The sequence below is a fragment of the Chenopodium quinoa genome, unplaced genomic scaffold (genome assembly GCF_001683475.1).
Source record: "Chenopodium quinoa cultivar QQ74 unplaced genomic scaffold, ASM168347v1, whole genome shotgun sequence".
NCBI lineage: Eukaryota > Viridiplantae > Streptophyta > Magnoliopsida > Caryophyllales > Amaranthaceae > Chenopodium > Chenopodium quinoa.
The window spans coordinates 379,197-403,996 of NW_018744517.1; the positions used below are offsets into that span (position 1 = coordinate 379,197).

Sequence of the window (24,800 nt, forward strand, 5' to 3'; positions counted from 1 at the left end):
CCGTCTCTCTCAGCAAGGAGAACAGCACTAAAGGAGTGATCTGAGACCGCTAGGTACATATAGAGAACCTCCTTAGGTAGGGGGCTCACTAGCCTTGGCAAAGAGTGCAAGCGTTGCTTCAGCCTCTGAAATGCCGCCTCAGCTTCTTCTCCCCATTCAAATCTAGACCTTTTCCTGATTGCTTGGAAGAAGTAAAGGCACTTGTCACCTGACCGGCTGAGGAATCTTCCTAATGCTGCCAGGCAACCTGTTAGCTTCTGGGCCTCCTTGACAGTGCGAGGTGACTGCATGTCAATCACCGCCTGCAACTTTTCCGGATTGGCCTTTATGCCTCTTTGATCAATCAAAAATCCGAGAAACTTCCCAGACTCAACACAAAAGACACACTTCTTGGGATTAAGCATGACCTTATGCCGCCTGAGGGTGGTGAAGGTTTCTCGGAGGTCGGTTATGTGATCCACCTGAAGCTTTGATTTGACTATCATGTCATCAATGTACGCCTCTACATTCCTTCCGATTTGATTGATGAAAACCGTATTAATCATTCGTTGGAAGGTAGCACGCGCATTTTTCAACCCAAACGGAATCACCGTGTAACAATACAACCCCTGATAAGTGACGAAGGCCGTCTTTTCCTGATCCTTCTTCCATAGGGAAATCTGGTGGAAACCTGAGTAGGCGTCCATAAAACTCACCATGGCATGGCCAGCTGTAGAGTCGACCAGGCTGTCGATCTTTGGAAGGGGATAACTATCCTTCGGACATGCCTTGTTCAGATCTGTGTAATCTACACACATCCGCCAGGTACCATTCGGCTTCTTGACAAGAACAACATTTGCTACCCAATCCGGGTAGAAGCATTGCCGAATGAACCCGGCATCCAGAAGCTTTGTAACTTCGGCGGGTGCCGCCTGAGACCTTTCCTCGCCATGATCCCTCTTCATTTGCCTAACCGGCTTTATTTTGGGATCCAAATACACCGGGAGCTGCTTGCCGTCTCTCTCAGCAAGGAGAACAGCACTAAAGGAGTGATCTGAGACCGCTAGGTACATATAGAGAACCTCCTTAGGTAGGGGGCTCACTAGCCTTGGCAAAGAGTGCAAGCGTTGCTTCAGCCTCTGAAATGCCGCCTCAGCTTCCTCTCCCCATTCAAATCTAGACCTTTTCCTGATTGCTTGGAAGAAGTAAAGGCACTTGTCACCTGACCGGCTGAGGAATCTTCCTAATGCTGCCAGGCAACCTGTTAGCTTCTGGGCCTCCTTGACAGTGCGAGGTGACTGCATGTCAATCACCGCCTGCAACTTTTCCGGATTGGCCTTTATGCCTCTTTGATCAATCAAAAATCCGAGAAACTTTCCAGACTCAACACAAAAGACACACTTCTTGGGATTAAGCATGACCTTATGCCGCCTGAGGGTGGTGAAGGTTTCTCGGAGGTCGGTTATGTGATCCACCTGAAGCTTTGATTTGACTATCATGTCATCAATGTACGCCTCTACATTCCTTCCGATTTGATTGATGAAAACCGTGTTAATCATTCGTTGGAAGGTAGCACGCGCATTTTTCAACCCAAACGGAATCACCGTGTAACAATACAACCCCTGATAAGTGACGAAGGCCGTCTTTTCCTGATCCTTCTTCCATAGGGAAATCTGGTGGAAACCTGAGTAGGCGTCCATAAAACTCACCATGGCATGGCCAGCTGTAGAGTCGACCAGGCTGTCGATCTTTGGAAGGGGATAACTATCCTTCGGACATGCCTTGTTCAGATCTGTGTAATCTACACACATCCGCCAGGTACCATTCGGCTTCTTGACAAGAACAACATTTGCTACCCAATCCGGGTAGAAGCATTGCCGAATGAACCCGGCATCCAGAAGCTTTGTAACTTCGGCGGGTGCCGCCTGAGACCTTTCCTCGCCATGATCCCTCTTCATTTGCCTAACCGGCTTTATTTTGGGATCCAAATACACCGGGAGCTGCTTGCCGTCTCTCTCAGCAAGGAGAACAGCACTAAAGGAGTGATCTGAGACCGCTAGGTACATATAGAGAACCTCCTTAGGTAGGGGGCTCACTAGCCTTGGCAAAGAGTGCAAGCGTTGCTTCAGCCTCTGAAATGCCGCCTCAGCTTCCTCTCCCCATTCAAATCTAGACCTTTTCCTGATTGCTTGGAAGAAGTAAAGGCACTTGTCACCTGACCGGCTGAGGAATCTTCCTAATGCTGCCAGGCAACCTGTTAGCTTCTGGGCCTCCTTGACAGTGCGAGGTGACTGCATGTCAATCACCGCCTGCAACTTTTCCGGATTGGCCTTTATGCCTCTTTGATCAATCAAAAATCCGAGAAACTTCCCAGACTCAACACAAAAGACACACTTCTTGGGATTAAGCATGACCTTATGCCGCCTGAGGGTGGTGAAGGTTTCTCGGAGGTCGGTTATGTGATCCACCTGAAGCTTTGATTTGACTATCATGTCATCAATGTACGCCTCTACATTCCTTCCGATTTGATTGATGAAAACCGTGTTAATCATTCGTTGGAAGGTAGCACGCGCATTTTTCAACCCAAACGGAATCACCGTGTAACAATACAACCCCTGATAAGTGACGAAGGCCGTCTTTTCCTGATCCTTCTTCCATAGGGAAATCTGGTGGAAACCTGAGTAGGCGTCCATAAAACTCACCATGGCATGGCCAGCTGTAGAGTCGACCAGGCTGTCGATCTTTGGAAGGGGATAACTATCCTTCGGACATGCCTTGTTCAGATCTGTGTAATCTACACACATCCGCCAGGTACCATTCGGCTTCTAGACAAGAACAACATTTGCTACCCAATCCGGGTAGAAGCATTGTCGAATGAACCCGGCATCCAGAAGCTTTGTAACTTCGGCGGGTGCCGCCTGAGACCTTTCCTCGCCATGATCCCTCTTCATTTGCCTAACCGGCTTTATTTTGGGATCCAAATACACCGGGAGCTGCTTGCCGTCTCTCTCAGCAAGGAGAACAGCACTAAAGGAGTGATCTGAGACCGCTAGGTACATATAGAGAACCTCCTTAGGTAGGGGGCTCACTAGCCTTGGCAAAGAGTGCAAGCGTTGCTTCAGCCTCTGAAATGCCGCCTCAGCTTCCTCTCCCCATTCAAATCTAGACCTTTTCCTGATTGCTTGGAAGAAGTAAAGGCACTTGTCACCTGACCGGCTGAGGAATCTTCCTAATGCTGCCAGGCAACCTGTTAGCTTCTAGGCCTCCTTGACAGTGCGAGGTGACTGCATGTCAATCACCGCCTGCAACTTTTCCGGATTGGCCTTTATGCCTCTTTGATCAATCAAAAATCCGAGAAACTTCCCAGACTCAACACAAAAGACACACTTCTTGGGATTAAGCATGACCTTATGCCGCCTGAGGGTGGTGAAGGTTTCTCGGAGGTCGGTTATGTGATCCACCTGAAGCTTTGATTTGACTATCATGTCATCAATGTACGCCTCTACATTCCTTCCGATTTGATTGATGAAAACCGTGTTAATCATTCGTTGGAAGGTAGCACGCGCATTTTTCAACCCAAACGGAATCACCGTGTAACAATACAACCCCTGATAAGTGACGAAGGCCGTCTTTTCCTGATCCTTCTTCCATAGGGAAATCTGGTGGAAACCTGAGTAGGCGTCCATAAAACTCACCATGGCATGGCCAGCTGTAGAGTCGACCAGGCTGTCGATCTTTGGAAGGGGATAACTATCCTTCGGACATGCCTTGTTCAGATCTGTGTAATCTACACACATCCGCCAGGTACCATTCGGCTTCTTGACAAGAACAACATTTGCTACCCAATCCGGGTAGAAGCATTGCCGAATGAACCCGGCATCCAGAAGCTTTGTAACTTCGGCGGGTGCCGCCTGAGACCTTTCCTCGCCATGATCCCTCTTCATTTGCCTAACCGGCTTTATTTTGGGATCCAAATACACCGGGAGCTGCTTGCCGTCTCTCTCAGCAAGGAGAACAGCACTAAAGGAGTGATCTGAGACCGCTAGGTACATATAGAGAACCTCCTTAGGTAGGGGGCTCACTAGCCTTGGCAAAGAGTGCAAGCGTTGCTTCAGCCTCTGAAATGCCGCCTCAGCTTCCTCTCCCCATTCAAATCTAGACCTTTTCCTGATTGCTTGGAAGAAGTAAAGGCACTTGTCACCTGACCGGCTGAGGAATCTTCCTAATGCTGCCAGGCAACCTGTTAGCTTCTGGGCCTCCTTGACAGTGCGAGGTGACTGCATGTCAATCACCGCCTGCAACTTTTCCGGATTGGCCTTTATGCCTCTTTGATCAATCAAAAATCCGAGAAACTTTCCAGACTCAACACAAAAGACACACTTCTTGGGATTAAGCATGACCTTATGCCGCCTGAGGGTGGTGAAGGTTTCTCGGAGGTCGGTTATGTGATCCACCTGAAGCTTTGATTTGACTATCATGTCATCAATGTACGCCTCTACATTCCTTCCGATTTGATTGATGAAAACCGTGTTAATCATTCGTTGGAAGGTAGCACGCGCATTTTTCAACCCAAACGGAATCACCGTGTAACAATACAACCCCTGATAAGTGACGAAGGCCGTCTTTTCCTGATCCTTCTTCCATAGGGAAATCTGGTGGAAACCTGAGTAGGCGTCCATAAAACTCACCATGGCATGGCCAGCTGTAGAGTCGACCAGGCTGTCGATCTTTGGAAGGGGATAACTATCCTTCGGACATGCCTTGTTCAGATCTGTGTAATCTACACACATCCGCCAGGTACCATTCGGCTTCTTGACAAGAACAACATTTGCTACCCAATCCGGGTAGAAGCATTGCCGAATGAACCCGGCATCCAGAAGCTTTGTAACTTCGGCGGGTGCCGCCTGAGACCTTTCCTCGCCATGATCCCTCTTCATTTGCCTAACCGGCTTTATTTTGGGATCCACAGCCAACTTGTGGACAGCTAGATTCGGGCTAACGCTTGGCATGTCTTCCACTTCAAAGGCAAAAATGTCTTTGAATTCTCTCAAAAGCTGAAGCAAGTCTGCTTCTAACTTTTCAAAAGCAACCGTCCCAACTTTGACTGTTCTGTCAAGGCGACTGTCGTCCAGGACGACATCAACGCTCTCACCAGCCGGCTGTGGTCGGGAGTCATCCGGCCTTTCCCCGGCTAGTGATTGCTATTTTGTGTTTCTGGCGAGGGCCAGTTGGTCCGCCTTTTGCTTTTTGCCGGCTGCCTTGGGAGCAGGCACGACTTCCGAGTCTTCTAGGTCAGCAACTTCCTCGTTATGACCGGCTTCAGTAACAGTCGGTCTGACGTCTGAGAGGTAACACTCCCTAGCCGTCTTCTGATCCCCGCTTAGGGTACCTAATGATCTGTCATCTCTCTGAAACTTGATCATCATAAGAAAGGGGATGATGACAGCCTTGGACTCGTTGAGGGTGGGGCGGCCCAGAATAAGATTGTAGGCGGTCAATTCCTCGACCACTTAATATTTGACAACCATGTGTCGCCCTTCCCCTTTACCTCCTAGCCGGATGGGTAGGTCAATACTCCCCACCGGATGCACTACCCCTCCCCCAAAGCCTACTAGGGGATGGGGGGCCTTGTGCATGCTGCTAGGTTTGTACTTGAACTTTGTCAAGCACTGGTAGCTGATCAGGTCAGACGAGCTCCCGGTATCGATTAAGATCCGACCAACTCGTTGATTTGCAACTTTGCATTCGATGACAAGGGGGTCATCGTGAGGCCGCCTGACCATGCCCCTATCCTTCTCAAAGATGAAAACCTCAGGGAAAGTGTCTTTCGACGCCTGGGCCTCATCTTCTGGGTTAGATAATTTGCGGATGTTATCCTTGGTACCCCGGATGGTAGGACCTCCGCTTGCGAAGCCGCCTACTATAGTGAAGATATGATCTTCATCTGTTTCAGAGCTAGCAGCCGGTGGGGTTGCCTTTGAACTTCACCAGATAGGACTCCAGAACCCCTTCATCAGCCAGACGGTCCAGTAGCCGCCTGAGGCTATAACAACCATTGGTGTCATGGCCAACGTACTCATGGAACTGACAGTACTTACTCTTGTCTCTGTTCTTGACAGAGCTCTTCATGGCAGCCGGTTTTTCAAGGGTCAACCGGTCTTTTATCTCCATGAGGATGGAGGAGCAGTCTTTGTTGAACTCGTACTTGGGGACGTACGATTCCAACTTCCTTTGCTTCTTCTAGGACTTCCGATTCCAAGCTGCCCAGACTTCTTTTCTTTTCTTTTCTTCTTTTTTGGCCGGCTGGTTAGGCCGGCTGTCTCTCCTGTCAGACCGCTTGGGCTCCGACGGATGTTTGATAGAGTAGAGCTCAGTTGCCTGTATATAGGCCTCTGCCTCCATCAGCGCCTCTTGGAGGGTGGCTACCTCTTGCGGACCAGGTCAAATTTGAAAGCTGACCCATCCTTCAGACCCTTGAAGAAGTCTGTATATGCAACTTCGTTAGACAGCCCCTGAATTTGAATTCTCATCAGACTGAACCGCCTGACATAGGACCGAAGTCCCTCCTTGTCACCCTGCTGGATAGCCCCTAGGTCGAGACTTGTCTTTTTAGCAGGGATATTCATGGAAAAGTTGGACGCAATCAGGTATGCAAGCTTCTTAAAGTTATTGATACACCCAGCCGGCAAGTTGCCAAACCATCGCTTGGCTATGCCCTTCAATGTAGCCGGGAAGCATCTACACCAGGCGGCGTCATCCAACCCCTGTAGGTACATGAGGTTGGTGTATGCCATTAGGTGGTCTTCTGGGTTGGTGGTACCGTCGTAGGCACCAACCAACACATTCTTAACCTTGGCCGGCTGTGCCGCCTCGGTTATCTCCCGGGAGAAAGCCGAAGGTTGTTCCCCTAGGTTTAGCAGTCGGAGCTGCCAGTCCATGGGCTGGACCTGGTAGGCTGCCTGACCCCCAAAGGGTGTCGACTGCATGAATGGAGATCCATACGGGATGTATGGCTATTGGGGCACATACGGGGCCTGCTGCTGGATCACATGAGGGCTAGTACGTGCAGACATACTGCGTGACTGACTCCCCTGTTGCGTCTCCGAATTTTTCATTGAAGCATTTCGGAAGCTGTCAGAGTAGATCGACGTTGAAGCCGACTGAGACATGCTCTGACTTCTCTTTTCCTGGATAAACAACCGGGCGTCAGAGAAAGTCTTCTTTGACCCATCCGGCTATGTATGCCGGATGGCCTTCCGTTGCCCCGATTCGGGGAAACGAAGTTTTGAGAGATCGATCAGGGGTCCATCCGTCCCCTTGGGTTTGGGATGCGGAGTAGGCACCCGGTCTTTGATTTGCTTCTTCTCGGAGGGAGAAGGCTTCTTTGCCGACTGACCCTTGCTGGAGCCAGCTGACTTCTTGATTATATTCTTGATTTCCCCCTTAAAACTAGTCATGAGGTTCATGAGTTCGTCTCTGGTGATGGGGGCAGCACCCTCCGCCGCCTGGGGTTGTCCCACAGGCTTGACGCTTGGGTTGCTGTGACCTACTTTGTCGTGATCCCGTTCCCTTGTTTCCTTGGAACGGGTGCGCCTAAAACGGAATGACCCGTCTGGGGCCATGTAGGTTTCGACGTCGTAGTCGTCCCCACTGCCACTCTCATGGTCCGTATGGACCTCAGGGTCAGCCGGAGGCCGGCTGCCCTCTACACTTGGTACAGCATCAGATGCCATCTCAGTAGTACTCTCCCCACAGACGGCGCCAAATGTTTCGGGTGTTTTTAGTCCCTCGGGAGAGTTACAATACGGAGTATGCGCGCCTGACTTCTGTACCTACAAAACCACGAAACTCCGGTTAGGTGGAGTTCTGCCTCCGACGATCAAGTTAGTATGATTTACGGATGGGTAAATGGGCGGAAAGTAAATAGGTATTTCTCACTAATTCAGAGAGATTCCGCAATTAATATTGCTCGGGTTTTGTGTATGTATTTATGAATGCCCAATAAATGAGGAGGATTCCTTTATTTATAGTGGGGGAGACATGTTCCCTGAGTAGGGTTTTGATGCCACGTGTCAGCATCCGATTGGATCCCGTTAGGCCTTTGGTGGGCTGCCACGTGTCATGATTCTAGTGGGCCACGTGGCATAGGGTATTTTTACCCTAAACAGGTAAGGCTACCCAATGACAAAAGGGTCAGGTCTAATATTAAAGGGTTTTGACCCTTTAATTTTTTAATGGACATGACTTTTATTGGGTCTTATTTTTTAATGAAAAGGGCATAAGAATTAAAATAAAAAACCCAATAATAATGTCCGAGGGTCAGCCTTAATTCCATTTTCTCTCTCTTCTCTTATGTTTTTCTGCCCACCTTTCTCTCTCCTCCATTGAAGCGCACTCAGAGTTCTCCATTGAAGCCGCTTCAGCGTTAATAAGCTCAAAATAAGTTCAATTCAGATGATTATTAGAATATCAATGAGAATTTTACAAAGAAAACTACCTGTCGAATTTTGGGTTCAGTCGAATCGACTTTTTCGACAAAAATCACGATTTCATTGAAAGAAATAATTGTAAAATTTGTTTATAGCAAATGAAAAATCGAATTTTGCTAATTGTAAAAAAAAAAATACCTGGAGAAGAATCATATTGAAATAGAAAATACGATTATCAGCGACGGCGGCGAGATCGCCGGAAGGAGTCTCCGGCGACCAAGCGACAGAGACGACATCGGAGAAGTCGGAAGAAGGAAGGAGAAGGGAAGTGAGATATAACGAAGCATGAGGGCTGGTGGTTAGTTGATTTACAAGGGAAGTGAGATATAACGGAGAAATCGAATTTTATTGTTTGGTGTTGTTAATTGAATTGTTAGTGTCATACTTCGTATTTCATTGTATACTTTCATTGGATTTCTTTGTATTATGGCAGTAAATTAGCATGATTATTGCCTTAACTTTCCTGATGGTGTTTTGATTCAGAACTTTAAGCGTGCTTCGTGTTCAGCTGTGCTTACTTTGGCATATGAGCTGTGCTTCTATTAAATTTGGGTAAAGGCTCGTTAACAGCCTATTTCACTTTTACCCCGATCATGACCCGACCTGACCCGCATTGACCCTGACCCTCTAAATATTCATCATGACCCACAACCGACCCGCCCCGCTAATGAACCGCACCGACCTGCTTAATAACCACCCCTAGTTATATCTTATATTAATAATCCTACAACATATTATTCTAAAAAAAAATAATAATAAAAAAGAAAAAAAAAAAAAAAAAAAAAAGAAAAAAAAAAAAATTCTACTACTCGTAGAAAGCACTATATATTTGAGGAGCATCAAGTTGCCAAAGGAAAAATCAAGAGTAGTAAAATGGATTTAGAGTTGATAAACGGTTTGCTTAATGCAAAGTTCTCTACTACTCATGGCGCTAATGTCACTAAGGAGAAAAAAAATGGTACTCATATCAATTGAACAATAAAGATCGTGCCTTCTTTTGTGTCAATTGTAGAGGGAGGACTTTGACAAGAAACAAAGTATATGATAATCAGAAAACTCATCTAGTGTTTCGACCTATGAAGTGTTCGCATCACTACTCCTATTAGCAAAAGATATTACAAAAGTATTTGACCTTTCGGAAGTGTGTACATACATCATCAATGGTCAAAATATTTGCTTTCCAAAATCTAGAGCTACTAAATCGAATGATAAAATCAAGAATAATAAAAACAAAGCTTGTTGTGTAACATGCAACTCCATTTTAACACAAGATGTAAAATTTTGCTCGATAAAGTGTAAGCTTATTGGTTCGGAAGGTGGTTTGCACCAACATCATAGTGAGATGCTAGATCAAAATCAAGTCCAATTGTCAAGGGTCGCAGAGAAGAACAACAACAAGAGGAAATTGATGACTAATGATGACAAACTAGATACATCAAGAACAACCTCTACGGCCGTAGAGAAGCAACAGTGTTCTATTAACTATAGGAAGAAGAGTAGGAAGGGCATCCCTCATAGATCTCCTTTCTTCTAATTTATCAAACATAATTTTTAATTTTAGGTTTTTAATTGATGAAATATATATATATATATATATATATATATATATATATATATATATATATATATATATTTTTTTTTTTTTTTTTCTTTTTTTTTTTACTGTTGTTGTACGCCATGGTGATTAAATTTAAATATCAACAATTTTTATGTCTATTAATTTAATTTTTTAAAATTTAATAAATACAAGACTTCGTATAATCTTTATACTTTTGTAGTTTTGTGTAGTCTTATTTATACGCATTACGCAAGTAATACTCGGAGTGTGTCGTCTATATGCCATATGTAAAAAAGTGTTCATAAAATTGTCTAAATGCCACGTGTGTCTAAAGTCCGGGTGGCTTGTCAACACTACCGAGTCTCAACAGTGACTTGAGTCACAAAAGAATGAAATCCTTCTCAATCTCGTGCACTTTCTCTCACTCTGAACTTTCCTCCATTGAAACAGCTTCTTCTGATCTTCTCTGAGGTATCGTTTTATCCTTGTTTATGACCCTCGAGTACTCGAGTAGTGTTTAATTTAATTGTCTGTATAATCAATTAGGGTTCTTAGATGGATTATATTTTTTTCTTTTTTATTTGATTTTTGGGAGAGGGTTTTGTTTGATCAATGCCGATTTAGTCGTCAATTTCCTCTTTCTGGGATTTTTTTATTTATAATCTGGTATGGATTTTTCATATGTTCGTTGTAAATTCAATCTTGGTGTTGATAGAACCCTAATTTACAAAGAGATTTTTCACCAATTAAATAGTAGCATAAATGTATGGATTATATGAAATATATTTAGGAAGGACGAATAAGATTGTTGGATTAATTACATTCAAACTTTTTGTGATGTATAGTCCTAAGAACTAACCAGAAGGCAATGAGGAGTATTACCCTATTTTTTAGACTCACTTCTTAATTTCTGGATTTAGTTTTACTCAATTCTATTTCATCAAGATTCATTAATATGAAAAGCACAAGGTCTAACTGTAAAATTAGATTAAGTTATGTCTAATGTATTAAAATTTGCATTCAAATTATTAAAAGATGATCAATTAACCTTTTCTTAAGGAGTAGGGGAATATGAACTACTGTAGGTGGGAAAATAAGTAAGGTTAATAAGGAGCAGATGGGGAGAATTAAAATGAAAGAGAAAGGAGAAATCCGATCAATTCCAAGGGAAAGGAATAACTTCCGGATGTCATCTTCGTCTTCATCTTCATCTTCTTCTTCGTCCGTGTGTCAACTGCAACAACACCAACCCCAATTCCCCTGTATCATTTCTCTTCTATAGTACTGTATTTTGTTAGAGATATTCATATAGTACTTGTCATTTGTCAACAATCTAATCTCCCATTAAATTAATTGATTCCAGGTGGTTGATCAAGGTTTATAGCATGGAATCTCATCCTCTTGCAGTCTTGCTAACCAAAACTAAAACCAGGTTTATGTTAACCTTCTCACTTCCGCCCTTTCCATATATTTTTTAACTTTACTTTAATTGTGTGTGATGAACGTTCTTGTTTGTCAACATGTGTGTGCTTAATTTCTTATTGCAACTTTGATCAAATACGAAGCTATTTTATCCTTCATGACTTTCTGAATTGCAAAATCCTTCATGGACAAATTTCATCTTTCTGTTTTATTTAGGATGGACCACATTGAAAAACAAAGGTTTTGAAAAAAAATTAGCCTTTCTTTAGGTTTCGTGTACTGTCAAACTGATCCCAATAAGAGTTTATCTTGGGTAGAAGTACTAAGTTGGAACTTGAAAGTGATAAAGGAGAAGGACCACAAACAAAATATAATTACATAAGATATAATCCATAGAGCTTTCATCATTGTCCTTAATGTAAAATTGAGTAATATTTGGAATATCTTCACTTAAGTAAGTTTTGTTCTTCATTAAAGTTGATCAAATTTCATAAATTCTAAATCATGCTTGAAACTTTACTAAACTTTGGAAGCATTTAGTACTATAAATCAAATAGATTTTATAGAATTTAAGCTTAGTACCTATTGGCATATCAGTGAATTGTGTTGCTGAATTTATTGATAGGTTTGTGATGATTTGTATGAATTTACAAGAGTGTTAATAACTTCTTCAGTGCTCTGCGTCCCATCAAATCCTTGTTCGATATCCTAAAACAAGAGCACGCACCAAGTCATACAACTTTGATAAATCATTCATATGCATTTTTTCTAGTCCATTGCAGTACATATTAAAGATTTCAAGGCGTACTTACAGCTGTTTTGAAGTCCTTGTTGATGGTTCTTAGGTAGTGATCAGAAAGGTTTTGCATGGTTGGGCAGGGGAGTCCACTTAAAGTGAAAAACTGCTTAGAAAGTAAAACAAGTTTGTGTCAGAAAATGATCTGTTAAAAATGACCTGTCTAAGAAGCCAAAATTGGTTGATGTCTTGAAAATTCATGAAAAGTTGATTGAATAAAAACTTGACCTCTTACAAATATGACTGTAATATGAATTTGATATTGTAAACTGGCCAATTATTATGTGAAAATATTAAAAGTCCACGGAAAATTGTATACAAAAATTCACTTAAACCTTAAAATTTAGATGTCGGCTTGTCTAATCAGAATTATCCATTTGCTTTATTAAATGACTTTAAGTAGGTTACACAAAATTTTATTTAATATTAAACGTTACCTTATTAGCAGCTGAAGGCCTGAAGCTGAACCAAAGTAGACAACCTTTCCACTAGAGAGTAGACAATATAGTAACCAACATGTGTAGAATAGTACTTGATTTTGAAGTGGTTGTGTTGATATGTTTGCTTTTTTTTTGAGACTATTAAAGATTTCATGATCCTTGTTTTACTGTCTTTATTGTTGTATATATATATCATTCATATTCAACATATAGTATATCTTTTGCCAAAATATCAGACTGGCTTCAGATCACTGCTCTAAATGATGATGTATCGTCTTTTTTATTCAACTTCAAGTTTATCACCGCCAATGAGCATGGGCTATCACGAATATGAAGCTAAGAGAGCTTTGAGGATGAATGAGCAGGATGTTGAAAGTGCTATCAATTTTCTAGAGGAGGAGAAAGAAAAGAAGGCGAAGAAGCGGGAAGATGACCTTTAATTTGTACGAAGTATTATTTTGTTCTAGAGCTTTTAGTAAGCACTTAGGATTTTCTTTTAGTATTATGAAGGGCAGCTTTGATACCTAAGTGCACCAATGACAAAAAAAATTTGTTCATGATATTTTCACGTCTTTACCTTAGGATAACATACTCAAAATATGTAAAATTATCACAGTATTTGTATTCCCGGTTTTCAACCACTAAATTGCAAGCCTTATGTCCTCCGTGTCCTAATGCACAAAAACTGCGGGATTAAACGAGCTGTGCACAAGGGAAGACCCGTACTGCTTTTGTTGATGGTTCTATACCAAGTTTAGGGGCATTTAATTTTGCTTCTATATTAGGCTTAATCTATGAGGATGACGCTGTTTTTGTAATGCATTACGACTTCAACATAGATTATGACTTCTTAGGCTTTTGATTGTATGACATTTAAAACCAGCAATTATATATTATCAGCCTACTTTGCATCGAGAATCTCATATTAGTTGTCTCATTAGATCGAATCAATGATCTTTGATCTATATTATTGATTAGGGCAATTAAAACATAGCAATTGCTGAGTTACTTCGTTATGAATTTAAAGGCAAAACTCAAAATGTAATCATGAAACTCATGGAGTGTTACAAAAATAATATCATCATCAATACATATATTACTAGTACATAATTAAGTTTATGTAACACGTATTGGTAACACTTTTTGAAATGCAAAATTATTAGCTTTATGTGTAACACTTTGGTAACACTTTTTAGAATGTAACATTCAATGTAACGCTTTTAACATAAGTAACATTCTAAAGTAACACTTTTTAAATAGGTAACAATGTAACATTTTATGGTAACATGAAGAGGTGTTACCTTATTTCTATAACATCCCTATCCCTAATTCACCTACTCCCTCCGCCCGCAATTATCTGCAACATTTACCTAAAATGGGTGCTCTATATTATTTGCAACAAATTTTTTTCTTTCCTTTTTGGGTAATATTTAACTATTAATTACCCACTTTTTTGGTTAGTGGTCCCCTCCACCACCTATTACCCACTACCTAAAACCCACTACAAATATTTGTGTTCACACTACAAATACTAAATATATCCTTATTTTTCAACACTTAAATGTTTAGTTTATATATATCATCATATGGGTAATTTTGTATTTTTACCTTTCTCTCTCATTAAATAAACCCACCAAAACTCAAGTAACACTCCCCTAAAAGTATTGTCCAGGAGTCCGAAATATTGTCCTTTGTTGCAGATAACCTCGGGCGAAGGGATTATAAAAGCCCCAACACCTTAAGTCCTAATAAGGATTGCCTTTTGTTAATACATTTATATATACAGTGCTCGGACATTTTTACCCCTCAAAAAGTGTAAATACACATCCGCCCTTTATTTTTCCTTGTTCTTTGCGCGTAGCTTTAGTCCACTTTCTCTCCTGATTTCCTCCATTGAGTTTTTTAGGCATACTGTGAGATTTCTATCTCTTCCATTGAAGTGTGCTCAAGTATTCTCTCCTCCTAAAGCATGCAATGAAATTCGGATTTCGGAGGGCATGCCAATAACCATCTTTTTCCATTGTCTGGTGGTTCATTGCAATTTCCTTGCCGTTAAGATTCTCCATTGAAGCGGCTTTTGTTCTTTCTCCTCCATTGAAGCAGATTCAGTGGTAATTGCGGCTTTAGTCTCATTATCGGTTCCTTTTAATCGCGGCTTTCGGGATTTCTCTCCTCCATTTGAAACAAATTTTGAGGTAAGATTTTCTTTCTTGTAATTAATCATCGAATATCTATTTTAAAATCTAGGGTTTGTCGAAACTACTAAGATCGACTTCTGAATTTAGATGGTCGTCGGGGTTTCCTTTTCTTCAACCAATCCCGGCGGCTGACTCAAGTGCCCCCCGAACTGCACGAAAACCATCATCTCAGAATGGATGAGTGAATTATTGGGTTCGAATTGAAATTAGGTTCGTTTTTCTTTTAAATTCAGACTTGAAAATTTGGTGAAACTATCTTTTAATTTTATCTATTAATTATTTTAGCTTGAAATTGTAATTGGGTTTTTTTTATTTTAATTTAATCTTCAATAATCTGATAAGAATGTCTTCTCCATGATTCCTCTTCACCAGTTTTAACAATTAGCTTCTGTTTTTGGTACCTTGCATTATTTATGTGCTGAAATCGGTCTATTGGTAATTCACAAATCGATGTTACAAATACCAAAAATACATAGTTAACCCCTCTGTATCAATGACTATCTTTGTCATAGTTTATGAATAGTAGTGGAAAATAGAATAGTAGCATACTTTTCATTTAATTAAGTATCATTTTAATTTCAAGTTGCTGTTTTATACTTTTCAATTGTAGAAGCATGAAACTAAATAACAACCTTTCTACAAAATTGTGGTTATATAAATAAGTTTAAAGGTTGTTTATATAAAAGGCATAAATATATATCTTTCATTTAATATAGTATTTTATCAATTTGAATTTGAGTGTCGTTTGATCCTTTGTGCCTTTTGAATTTTTAAATTAAACTCTTATTATGTTATTAGTTCGGTCCTTGAGTAATTGTTTGTTTTGTTAGCTTGTTTTTCTCGATCTGTATACTTATTTGCATTTCGTTTGGAATCGAACAATTTACAGGTGCTTATACCACTACTTAGACCCAACTATAATGTCGAAGTCTTCTTCCGCCACCTCAAGAGACATCCAGTTGACTCCACTTTTGGGTTTGTAAGTCAATGTCATTTTCTTAACAAGCTAACAAAAATGCAATTATATATCTATAATAATGGCTAATGAAGTGACTCTGGTCCTTTCTTATGATTGTTGCATTTCTTGGCTTTATTCGATCTCTTATGTTTAATCACAGTTTAATGCAGCTCTTTAAAAATTTAGTATGTGAGGTTTGTAGCCTTTAGACAAGATGCTAAAATTGTTTAACATGGCTATATTGAAGTATTGATGGAGTAGTTTGCTTATATTTTATTTTTTTCCTGCCAGATTTACTTTCTGAATGTCAAGTTGGGTGGATTCCTTCGGTTGTGACAAGCTGCCTAGCATATGCACTCTTGATATGAGGTTTTCATATGGTTTTTGTTGACCCCGAGGAGGGGATATGGGCATGGGAGCTCGATGGATTGAAGGATCTGTATACTTATTTGCATTTCGTTTGGGAATTGAACAATTTGCAGGTGCTTATACCACTACTTATACCCAACTACAATGTTGAAGTCTTCTTCCGCCATCTCAAAAGACACTCCAGTTGACTCCACTTTTGGGTTTGTAAGTCAATGTCATTTTCTTAACAAGCTAACAAAAATGCAATTGTATATTTATAATATTGGCTAATGAAGTGACTCTGGTCCTTTCTTATGATTGTTTCATTTGTTGGCTTTATTCGATTTCTTATGTTTAATGCAGCTCTTTAAAAATTTAGTATGTGAGGTTTGTAGCCTTTAGACAAGATGCTAAAATTGTTTAACATGGCTATATTGAAGTATTGATGGAGTAGTTTGCTTATATTTTATATTTTTCCTTCGCCAAATTTACTTTTGGAATGTCGAGTTGGGTGGATTCCCTCAGTTGTGACAAGCTGCCTAGCATGGGCACTCTTGATAGGAGGTTTTCATATGGTTTTTATCAACCCCGAGGAGGGGATATGTGCATGGGGGCTCCGATGAATTGAAGGAAGCAAGTGCAGCATATTAACAGAGACGTCCGCATTTGAGGTAGAAATTAACCTGCTTTTTAGTCTCATTATCAGTTCTTTTTAATCAAACAAGGAGTTCTTTAGTAACTCACCTCCAACTCCTCCAATTTATGTCATTTTTCCCCTTAATATGTGATTTTTAAATGATTTATTTTAATGAAACCTGAATTTTAATCATATTATATTAATTTATTCTATCTAATTATGTGTTTTTTGTTTGTTGTGTTCAATAAATTTTGAAAATCATCCATCCCCCCCCCCCCCCTCTTTTAATGTGGGCGGTCTTGATTTTGTATTAGTGAGAATTTGGGAAGACAATTTGTCAAAGTTTTAGTTATAATTATTAGATGACTTTGGTTGGACATTTTGTTGGGTTCAAATTCAATTTTTGATTTTTCTTTTTAGTGAAGATGTTTTTGGTTGGATACAAGTAGTGAAGTTGAGCATGGCGGTGTAATGTTAGACTGTTTCTTGATACAATTCGTGTAGAATTTCTGATCTAAATGCAATTTCTTTTTTAGAATATAATCAGAACAAATCAAGTGAAAATGATTCTTAGTGAAAAGGTTAGGGGAGTTGAAATTAATCACTTGAATGCAATAATACATCTCAGAGGATGCCCTTTCATAGGTGACAGAATATTGATATTTCTTCCATCACGTAGACTTTTGAAAATTTCATAGGTATTGGGAGTGACCTCAAACAAACAAGTTACAGATGCTAGAAATCATAGAAATAAATAGCACTTATCTCATGAAATTTTAAAACAACAAAAAGAGACTTGAAAACATATATCATTAGGAGAGTGTTGCTAAATAAGCTCACTGGTAACTGGCATCCTCTTATGCACCTCTAAGTCTTCTGTGAACCACACAATGTATGAAAGGATCTTTATTATACCTGAAACTTCCTCAAGTTAAGAACTTTTAGCAATTTCCTTAGAAACTGAACCGCATTTTATGTACTAGTGTCTTTCTTTTTAGTTTACATTTGATTTTTCATATATCATTCTCTTATGTATTCTCAGATTTTGTGAGTGCCCTGTTCTTTTAGTCGATTAGAACTTCTAAGCATATATAAACCATCTGACTGCGCTTGTTGAACTTACCTGTCTACCATATTGTATAACTGCAACGGTGAATTTTTTTCTTTTTTATATGTTCTGGTTTTGTTTCAGTAGTTTCATGAATCAATACTCAAATCTATTCTCTTGGTCTTACTATGCAGGACTATACAGTCTGAATACTGAACGATAAACAGTTGCTGATTTGTTGGATTCTGGTTTTGTACTATCTCAACTTTCTTAGTGGGTAAATAACTTGGTCAAGGTGTTATGTTTGATACTTTTTCATCCTTTAATTAATTGAGCTTCCAGCTTAATTTCCTTTTTTTTTTTTTTTTTTTTTTTTTTTTTTTTTTTTTTTTTTTTTTGTCAGGGCATAACAACCTTATATCCGGTTACTCTTTATCCAACTTACTAACAAAAAACTGTGAAGCTATAAAGGTGGAATTTATTCATTTTTATTTGCGTCTGTCATTCTGAATTGTTAACTGAGATTATAGTGAACTATGAACTCTTATACTTATAGTTGTAGATTTTCATAACTGAGATTGTAGTAAATAATTAATGAACTTTCTGTTTCAGTGTGCTTAGCATCTCCATTTTATTTGACGAACCTTGTACCAATGCACTTGTGTCTGCATTCAGAGGATGCGACTCCCATCCCAATAGCCAGTACTCATAGAAAGGGAGGCATTAAAGGAGGAGGCTGTGAATGATCTTGTTTCAATACTGCTGCTATTAATGTTGTGCTTTACTGCTACCTAACCTTTAGCATTTTTTTTATTTTTTTATTTTTTTTTTATTTTTTAATGAAATTGTAATATTTTCAATCATTTATTAATAAAAATCTCTAAGTTTATACATACTTATATATAAAATCGTTTGTTTATCAATTTTACTTTTTTATTTAGCATAAAGGGCACCGGTTCAAGGGAAAAACCGGTGCCGGACTTAAGGGCACCGATTCAAGCTAGTTTGGGCCTTGAACCGGTGCCCATAACCTATGTCATGGGAAACCACCACCAATAATAATAATAATAATAATAATAATAATAATAATAATAATAATAATAAAATGTTACCAATTTATTAACAAGGTATTACATTAGTTTGCAAAAAGTGATATATAATGTTTAATATAGTGATACTATATGTCAAAAGATGATTGAAAAATGTTACCTAATAATCAACAAGGTGGTACATTAGCTTGCAAAAGTGATGCACAGATTATGTATTTCTATATGATTGAAAAATGTTACTAAAGATAAGTATGTGTTACATAAGAATAGAAAGTAACACTTCAAAAATGATACTAAAAATATTTAAAAGTGTTACATAAGTGGGTTTATAGTAGCACTTTTAAAAGTGTTACCATACGTAACCCAAAGTGTTACATAAGACCTTAGGGAACATGGGCGGATGTATCACCCATTGAAGTGTTACCTATTGTCTTTAAGAACACTTTTACCACTTTATGTAACACTTTTTGGGTTTTACTCAAGGTTAGTTATGTACTAGTGTATATAAAGAATAAATAGAATGGACTTCATCACTCCAATACAATGCTACTATAAACTACATACAACTATAACTTTGTGATCCATTCTTTAGTTTTGATGTAGCTAGCAATATATATATAATTTGTAACCCAAAACAAATACTAATTGAAGTACCAATTTAGAAATGAATTAGTAAAAAGGAGCTCTATGATGGCTTCCTTTCCTACTTTCTCTTCCGATAGGAATGGCTATAGTCATTGCTTAGCTTCTTCCCATCGGCCTCCTTCTCGCAACTGTAATCAATCCTCCAAGATCGACATCAATGAGGGAGCCCCAATTCCTCATTATGAGAAACACCGTTGTTTCTCATAATGGCATTTTGGAAAATAATGTGATGTTTTTTTTACTAGTGGAGATCGCGTATGTGTCATGAGTGGGAGCTCCAGATCTTGACACATACCCCATTAGAAACAAAACTTGTTTCTCACAATGAGAAACAGAGAATTACCAGACATCAATTGAGACCTGTTGCTTCTCGTTTTTGTTACTTTCCTTCTTGGTCATCTTCTTGTTTTTGTTACTCTCCTTGGTCATTTCCTTATCGACAATCTATCTTCTTCGCAACACGCAGCCTAACTTGATTTTGTTTCAGATCGTTTTTGTTTTTCTCCTTGGTCAGTTCCCTATCGGCAATCTTCATCTTTTTCACAACAGGCAGCTTAACTTGATTTTGTTTTGAATTCATCCACTCGAGATGTTGTTGCAAAACATCACTCGGACAAGTAAGCTTGCAATTGATCGAGCAAAATAAGAACCCACTTTTGACCAGAAGATGCTTACAATTAGCACAACAATTACCATGAATTTACTTGTAGTTGACCTGTTGGTGATTGTCTTTTTATCTAAACTTGGGGAAATAAAGGTAATGTCCATTAATTTAAACTCATGAACCTCAAAAAGATCTTCGAAAAGTGGAGCGATTTCCTTAATAACATATCCGTAACTCCCTGAACACTTCATAGCCCTCAACACATAATGATCTTTATGAAACTTGTCTAACTCAGATTTAGTTAAACTCCTTCCTCTACAATTCACGCAGAAGTAGGCGCGATCAATTTCATCCCTATTATCTTCTTCATCACTGTCACGTGTCTTGGTGGTCATGAATTCGACATTTAACAAGTCGTGCACCATCGTCACATGTTCTTGTCCGGAGAGATTAAGTGCGCGAATTCCATGTTACTCACTGTGAGTAATAAGTTTGTTAATCACAGTGGCAATTCAGAAAATAAGTGGAAGTTTTTCACTTACTGACTTGCTGAGCTAGATTCGTCTACGTGTCAAGTTGCTGATTTGGATTTGTCTATGACATCCTTCCGTCAATCTGTTGGAGACTTGGAGGGATGGCGTTAACTTCTTCACGTTTTGGCGGGAAAATATTCACATACCCAGAAGCTTGTTCGGAGAATTAGCGCTGTTCTTCACACATCGCCGAATTGTACAAGTCCAGTTGAAAAAACACGGAGCTTGTTCGGAGAATTAGCTCTGTTCTTCACACATCGACGAATTGTACAAGCCCAGTTGAAAAAACCACCGACATCTTCGAATTACGAGGTATTTTTCTGATCTATGTTATCGTCGCTTGTTGTAGTCTTCAGTTTTGTTCTGTAGTTGTCATGCGCCCACAATTCATGAAAATGAATTCATAATTTGGACCGAAGTCAGAATAATTTTGAAAGCAATAGGATTTTAAGGACCTTTTCGTCTGTTAAAAATGGGGTTGAGGTTGCCGGAAATGGCCGGAGGATTTTGTTTACACTGCAATTTTGTACTTTTTGAGAACGTGTTGTCTTCGTATGTTTTTAAAAAAAATCCCTGTGTTGATTTGTTAGTTTATGTGAAAATTGGTTGTGTTGGTTGTTCAATTGGTTGGTTAATTTGTGTCGGATGGTTGTATTTCTGCGTTGGGTTGAATGTGTGATGTGAAACGTGTTTGGTTGATTTGTGTTAAATTTTATATTATAATTATGTTAGCGTTCTGTATTAATTTGTATCGTAGTAATTATGTTGGTGTTCTTTATTTGAAGGGTGAATTGTTGTTGTTGGAGAAGATAGATATTATGCAAATGGAAACAGAAAGCGTTATAAGGGGCAGTGAGGTTGTTGTTGGTGATTGTGGCAGTGGAGTTAAGTTTCGGAGTAACGTCCATATGGAGGAGGTACAGAAGACTTAGATGATGCAGGTAGTTGTGCACTTGACATGGATGTTAGGTTTTTATCCCCCGTGAAAACAATTGATACGACTCACACTGTGGTTGGTAGCAACGAAATAGCAGTAGCTGTTGAGGAGCCTGATGATTGTGGCAGTGGAGTTAAGTCTCGGGGTAACGTCCATATGGAGGAGGGTATAGAAGACATAGTTGTTGCAGGTAGTTGTGCAGATGACATGACTCTGGTTGGTAGCAACGAAATAGCTGTAGTTGTTGAGGAGCCTAAGGAAGGGATGGTTTTCTAGTGTTGGCAACAGGTTGAAGCCTACTATAAGGACTATGCTGAGCAGATTGGGTTTGGAGTGACAAGGGCTCAAGGTGTATATTCTAAGACGGGGGACCCAAAAAAAATCAAAGTCACGTGGAAGTGTGAGTGCTAGGGAAAACCCGACATGAGGGCTAGGAGGGAAGCGAAGAAGAGGGAAAAGGCAATGAGTCATGGAGGTTCAGTTGGTTTAGTTGATGGGTTGGTATGTGCGGATGAATTAAGTGGTATGAAGAGGACTTCGAAAAAGTGTGAATGTCATGCCCGTGTTTATGCTAAAGTTAACGAAGATGGCTTGTGGGAGTTGAAGAGCGTGGAACTAAAGCATAATCACGCGATTGATCCGGCAAATTATAAGCTTGTTAAGGAGTACCGCATGAAGCAAATGACCTGCAAAGCGAAGAAGACGCTGACAGATTTGTACGAGCAAGGTGTACCAGTTTCTCAAATACACGGTATCATGGCGACCGAACGGAAGGGTAACATGGATCTGACGTTAAAAGATTTACAACATGAGGTGTACAAGGCTAGGCAGTTGAAGATGGTTGGAGGGGACTCGGTGGAAATGATGGAGTACTTTGACAAAATGCAAACCGGGAACCAAAATTTTTTCCATGTTCAACGTTTGGATGAAGAAGGGAGGCTTAAGGATGTGTTGTGGGTGTATGCAAGAAGTAGGGTAGCATATGAGGACTTTGGTGATGCGGTTTGCTTCGACGCAACATACCTAACGAATGAGTACGAGCTCCCGTTTGCGAACTTTGTTGGTGTGAACCACCATGGGAAATCGTTGTTGTTGGGATGTGCTCTTGTTTCACATGAAGACTGCGATACGTTCACGTGTATATTTCGACAGTGGTTAGCTTGCATGAACAATCGAGCTCCTAAAGCCATATTGACCGACCAAGTGGAAGCTATGCGGAGGCCCCTTGCTGAAGTCATGCCAAACACGGTGCATCGTTGGTGCATATGGCATATCATGAGCAAGATCCATGAGAAACTTGGCAAGTGTGCACGGTATGTAGTGAAATTCCTCCTTATGGCTTTACAATTTCCAAGGTCTTGATATTAGTTTCAAAGGCGTAATAATCTAATTCCCATAATCAAGACAAGCTAACCTGTTGTTGCTGGTCTGCTGTTATCATTTTTGTGTAGTTACCAGGACTTCGTCAACCCCCTCAAAGAGCTGGTATATGAGAGCTTTGACCCCGAGGAGTTTCAAACGCGATGGGCAGAGTTTATTGTCGAGTATAAGTTGGAGGACAATGAATGGCTACAGAGCATATGTGGGTGCCTGCATACATGAAGGAGTTTTTTTGGGCCGGTATGAAGACCACACAAAGGGTGGAGAGCATTAATCGGTTTTTTGACGGCTATGTGAACCGCAAAACAAAACTCCATGAGTTTCCTCAAAAGTATTGCATGGCCTTTGATCAACGCGTTCGAGATGAACTGAGTGTAGATGCGCGTTGCTCGAAGTACCTTAGGAGGTTGGTTAGTGGATTCAAAGTCGAAAAAATATTTCAAAAGTTATACACGGACAACAAGTTTCAAGAAGTTCAAAAGGAGTGTACGAGAATGATGTATTGCAACGTCCGAGGAGAGAAGGTTTTGTCTGAAAAGCTTATTCAGTATTCGGTGGTCGATCGTGTATGGATAGTACCTCCCGGTGCGAGTGAGGATGTCATTACAAACAGGCGAAGATCCTACAATGTTACTTTCTGTCAAATGACAAAGGAGGTGCAGTGTGACTGTAGGAAGTTTGAGACTAGTGGCATACTTTGCTAACACTGTATTACGATTTTGGATGTAAACTTGGTTAAAGATCTACTAGTGAAGTACGTTTTAGACCGTTGGAGGAAGGACATACCCCGGAAGCACACTAGGGTGAAGGTGTCCTACCATGATCCGGGGGACACGGTCAATGTGAAGAGATTCAACAAAATGATGAAAAAACTCGAGCCCTTATGTGAAACCGCTTCCATGGTGGACGATCAAACGGTCTATATGGTAATTGAAACACTATCGAAGCTTCAATTAGCTGTTAATGAGCGTAGGGACAAGAAGAGTAAGGAAAATGTTCCTGTAGTTAGTACATTGTCATCAGCCACTGAAGGCAAAACGTTTTCCTCAGTTAGGAATCCTGCTGCTGATGCTACTGCCGTAGACTCCTGTCCAGCTGCCATGGACCTTGTTATCAAAGACCCTATAATTAAGAAAAGGAAAAGGGGCAGGCCTAAGGGTTCAAGGCACAAGACGTTAGCTGAAACCGGCTACAAGAAAACCAACAAGAACACCGCAATATGAGCTGCATATTAGAGGACAACAATCAACATGAAAGCTGAAGATACGTTCTCCTGACCTTAAAGGTAGGCAGATAGTCATTGGCACAATAAACAAACCAGGGAACACAAGTTCTTACTTATCCTTTGGGTCTAAAATCTCAACAGTGCATTTGGTCCAAGACTGTAGGTGACCAAGCTTCCATGATGGGTTACAGAGTTGGAAAAGGACGTCCAAGCTACTAAGCTGTAGTTTGACAAACACATTACACATTACTAAATGGTCCCAATAAATACCATGTTTGTTTAGAATGAAAGTCATCATTAGTTCCAGAAGATCAATCTCCCTGGCATGTGTGTCGAACGGCGCAGGGTACATGGAATCTATCAGCCACAACCATTGAGCCTTCATGTCTAAAGCTAAGCACCACCGGTGCGAATCTCCAGGGGAATCATGAGGAACTTCGAGGACTGGGACAAAAACCTGTTTAAATGCCAATGTCAATGTCGTAAGCACAATTTTAGCGCATATGCATGGAAAACACATTTAAACCTGCGCTATATTATTGGACTATGTGAGT

The 24,800-nt window shown here is 40.2% G+C and overlaps 2 protein-coding genes and 2 long non-coding RNA genes across 4 annotated transcripts; all 4 read left to right on the forward strand.

Moving 5' to 3' along the window:
• The first annotated feature begins 10,149 nt into the window (after nt 1-10,149).
• LOC110698355 lies at nt 10,150-13,382 on the forward strand. Its single transcript, XR_002506708.1, has 3 exons — nt 10,150-10,497; nt 11,390-11,458; nt 12,980-13,382. It is a non-coding gene; the product is annotated as an uncharacterized LOC110698355 (long non-coding RNA).
• A 1,154-nt stretch (nt 13,383-14,536) lies between these two features.
• LOC110698356 lies at nt 14,537-18,796 on the forward strand. The gene is made up of 7 exons (XR_002506709.1): nt 14,537-14,879; nt 14,970-15,092; nt 15,772-15,861; nt 16,132-16,859; nt 18,068-18,150; nt 18,277-18,344; nt 18,486-18,796. It is a non-coding gene; the product is annotated as an uncharacterized LOC110698356 (long non-coding RNA).
• Nucleotides 18,797-22,064: 3,268 nt separating this feature from the next.
• On the forward strand, nt 22,065-23,243 carry LOC110698381 (protein FAR-RED IMPAIRED RESPONSE 1-like). The gene is made up of 2 exons (XM_021875801.1): nt 22,065-22,954; nt 23,093-23,243. Exons 1-2 carry the CDS (start codon nt 22,065-22,067, stop codon nt 23,241-23,243), a joined length of 1,041 nt encoding a protein of 346 aa, XP_021731493.1.
• Nucleotides 23,240-23,725, forward strand: LOC110698382 (protein FAR-RED IMPAIRED RESPONSE 1-like). The gene has a single exon (XM_021875802.1). It carries the CDS (start codon nt 23,240-23,242, stop codon nt 23,723-23,725), a length of 486 nt encoding a protein of 161 aa, XP_021731494.1.
• The last annotated feature ends 1,075 nt before the right edge of the window (nt 23,726-24,800 follow it).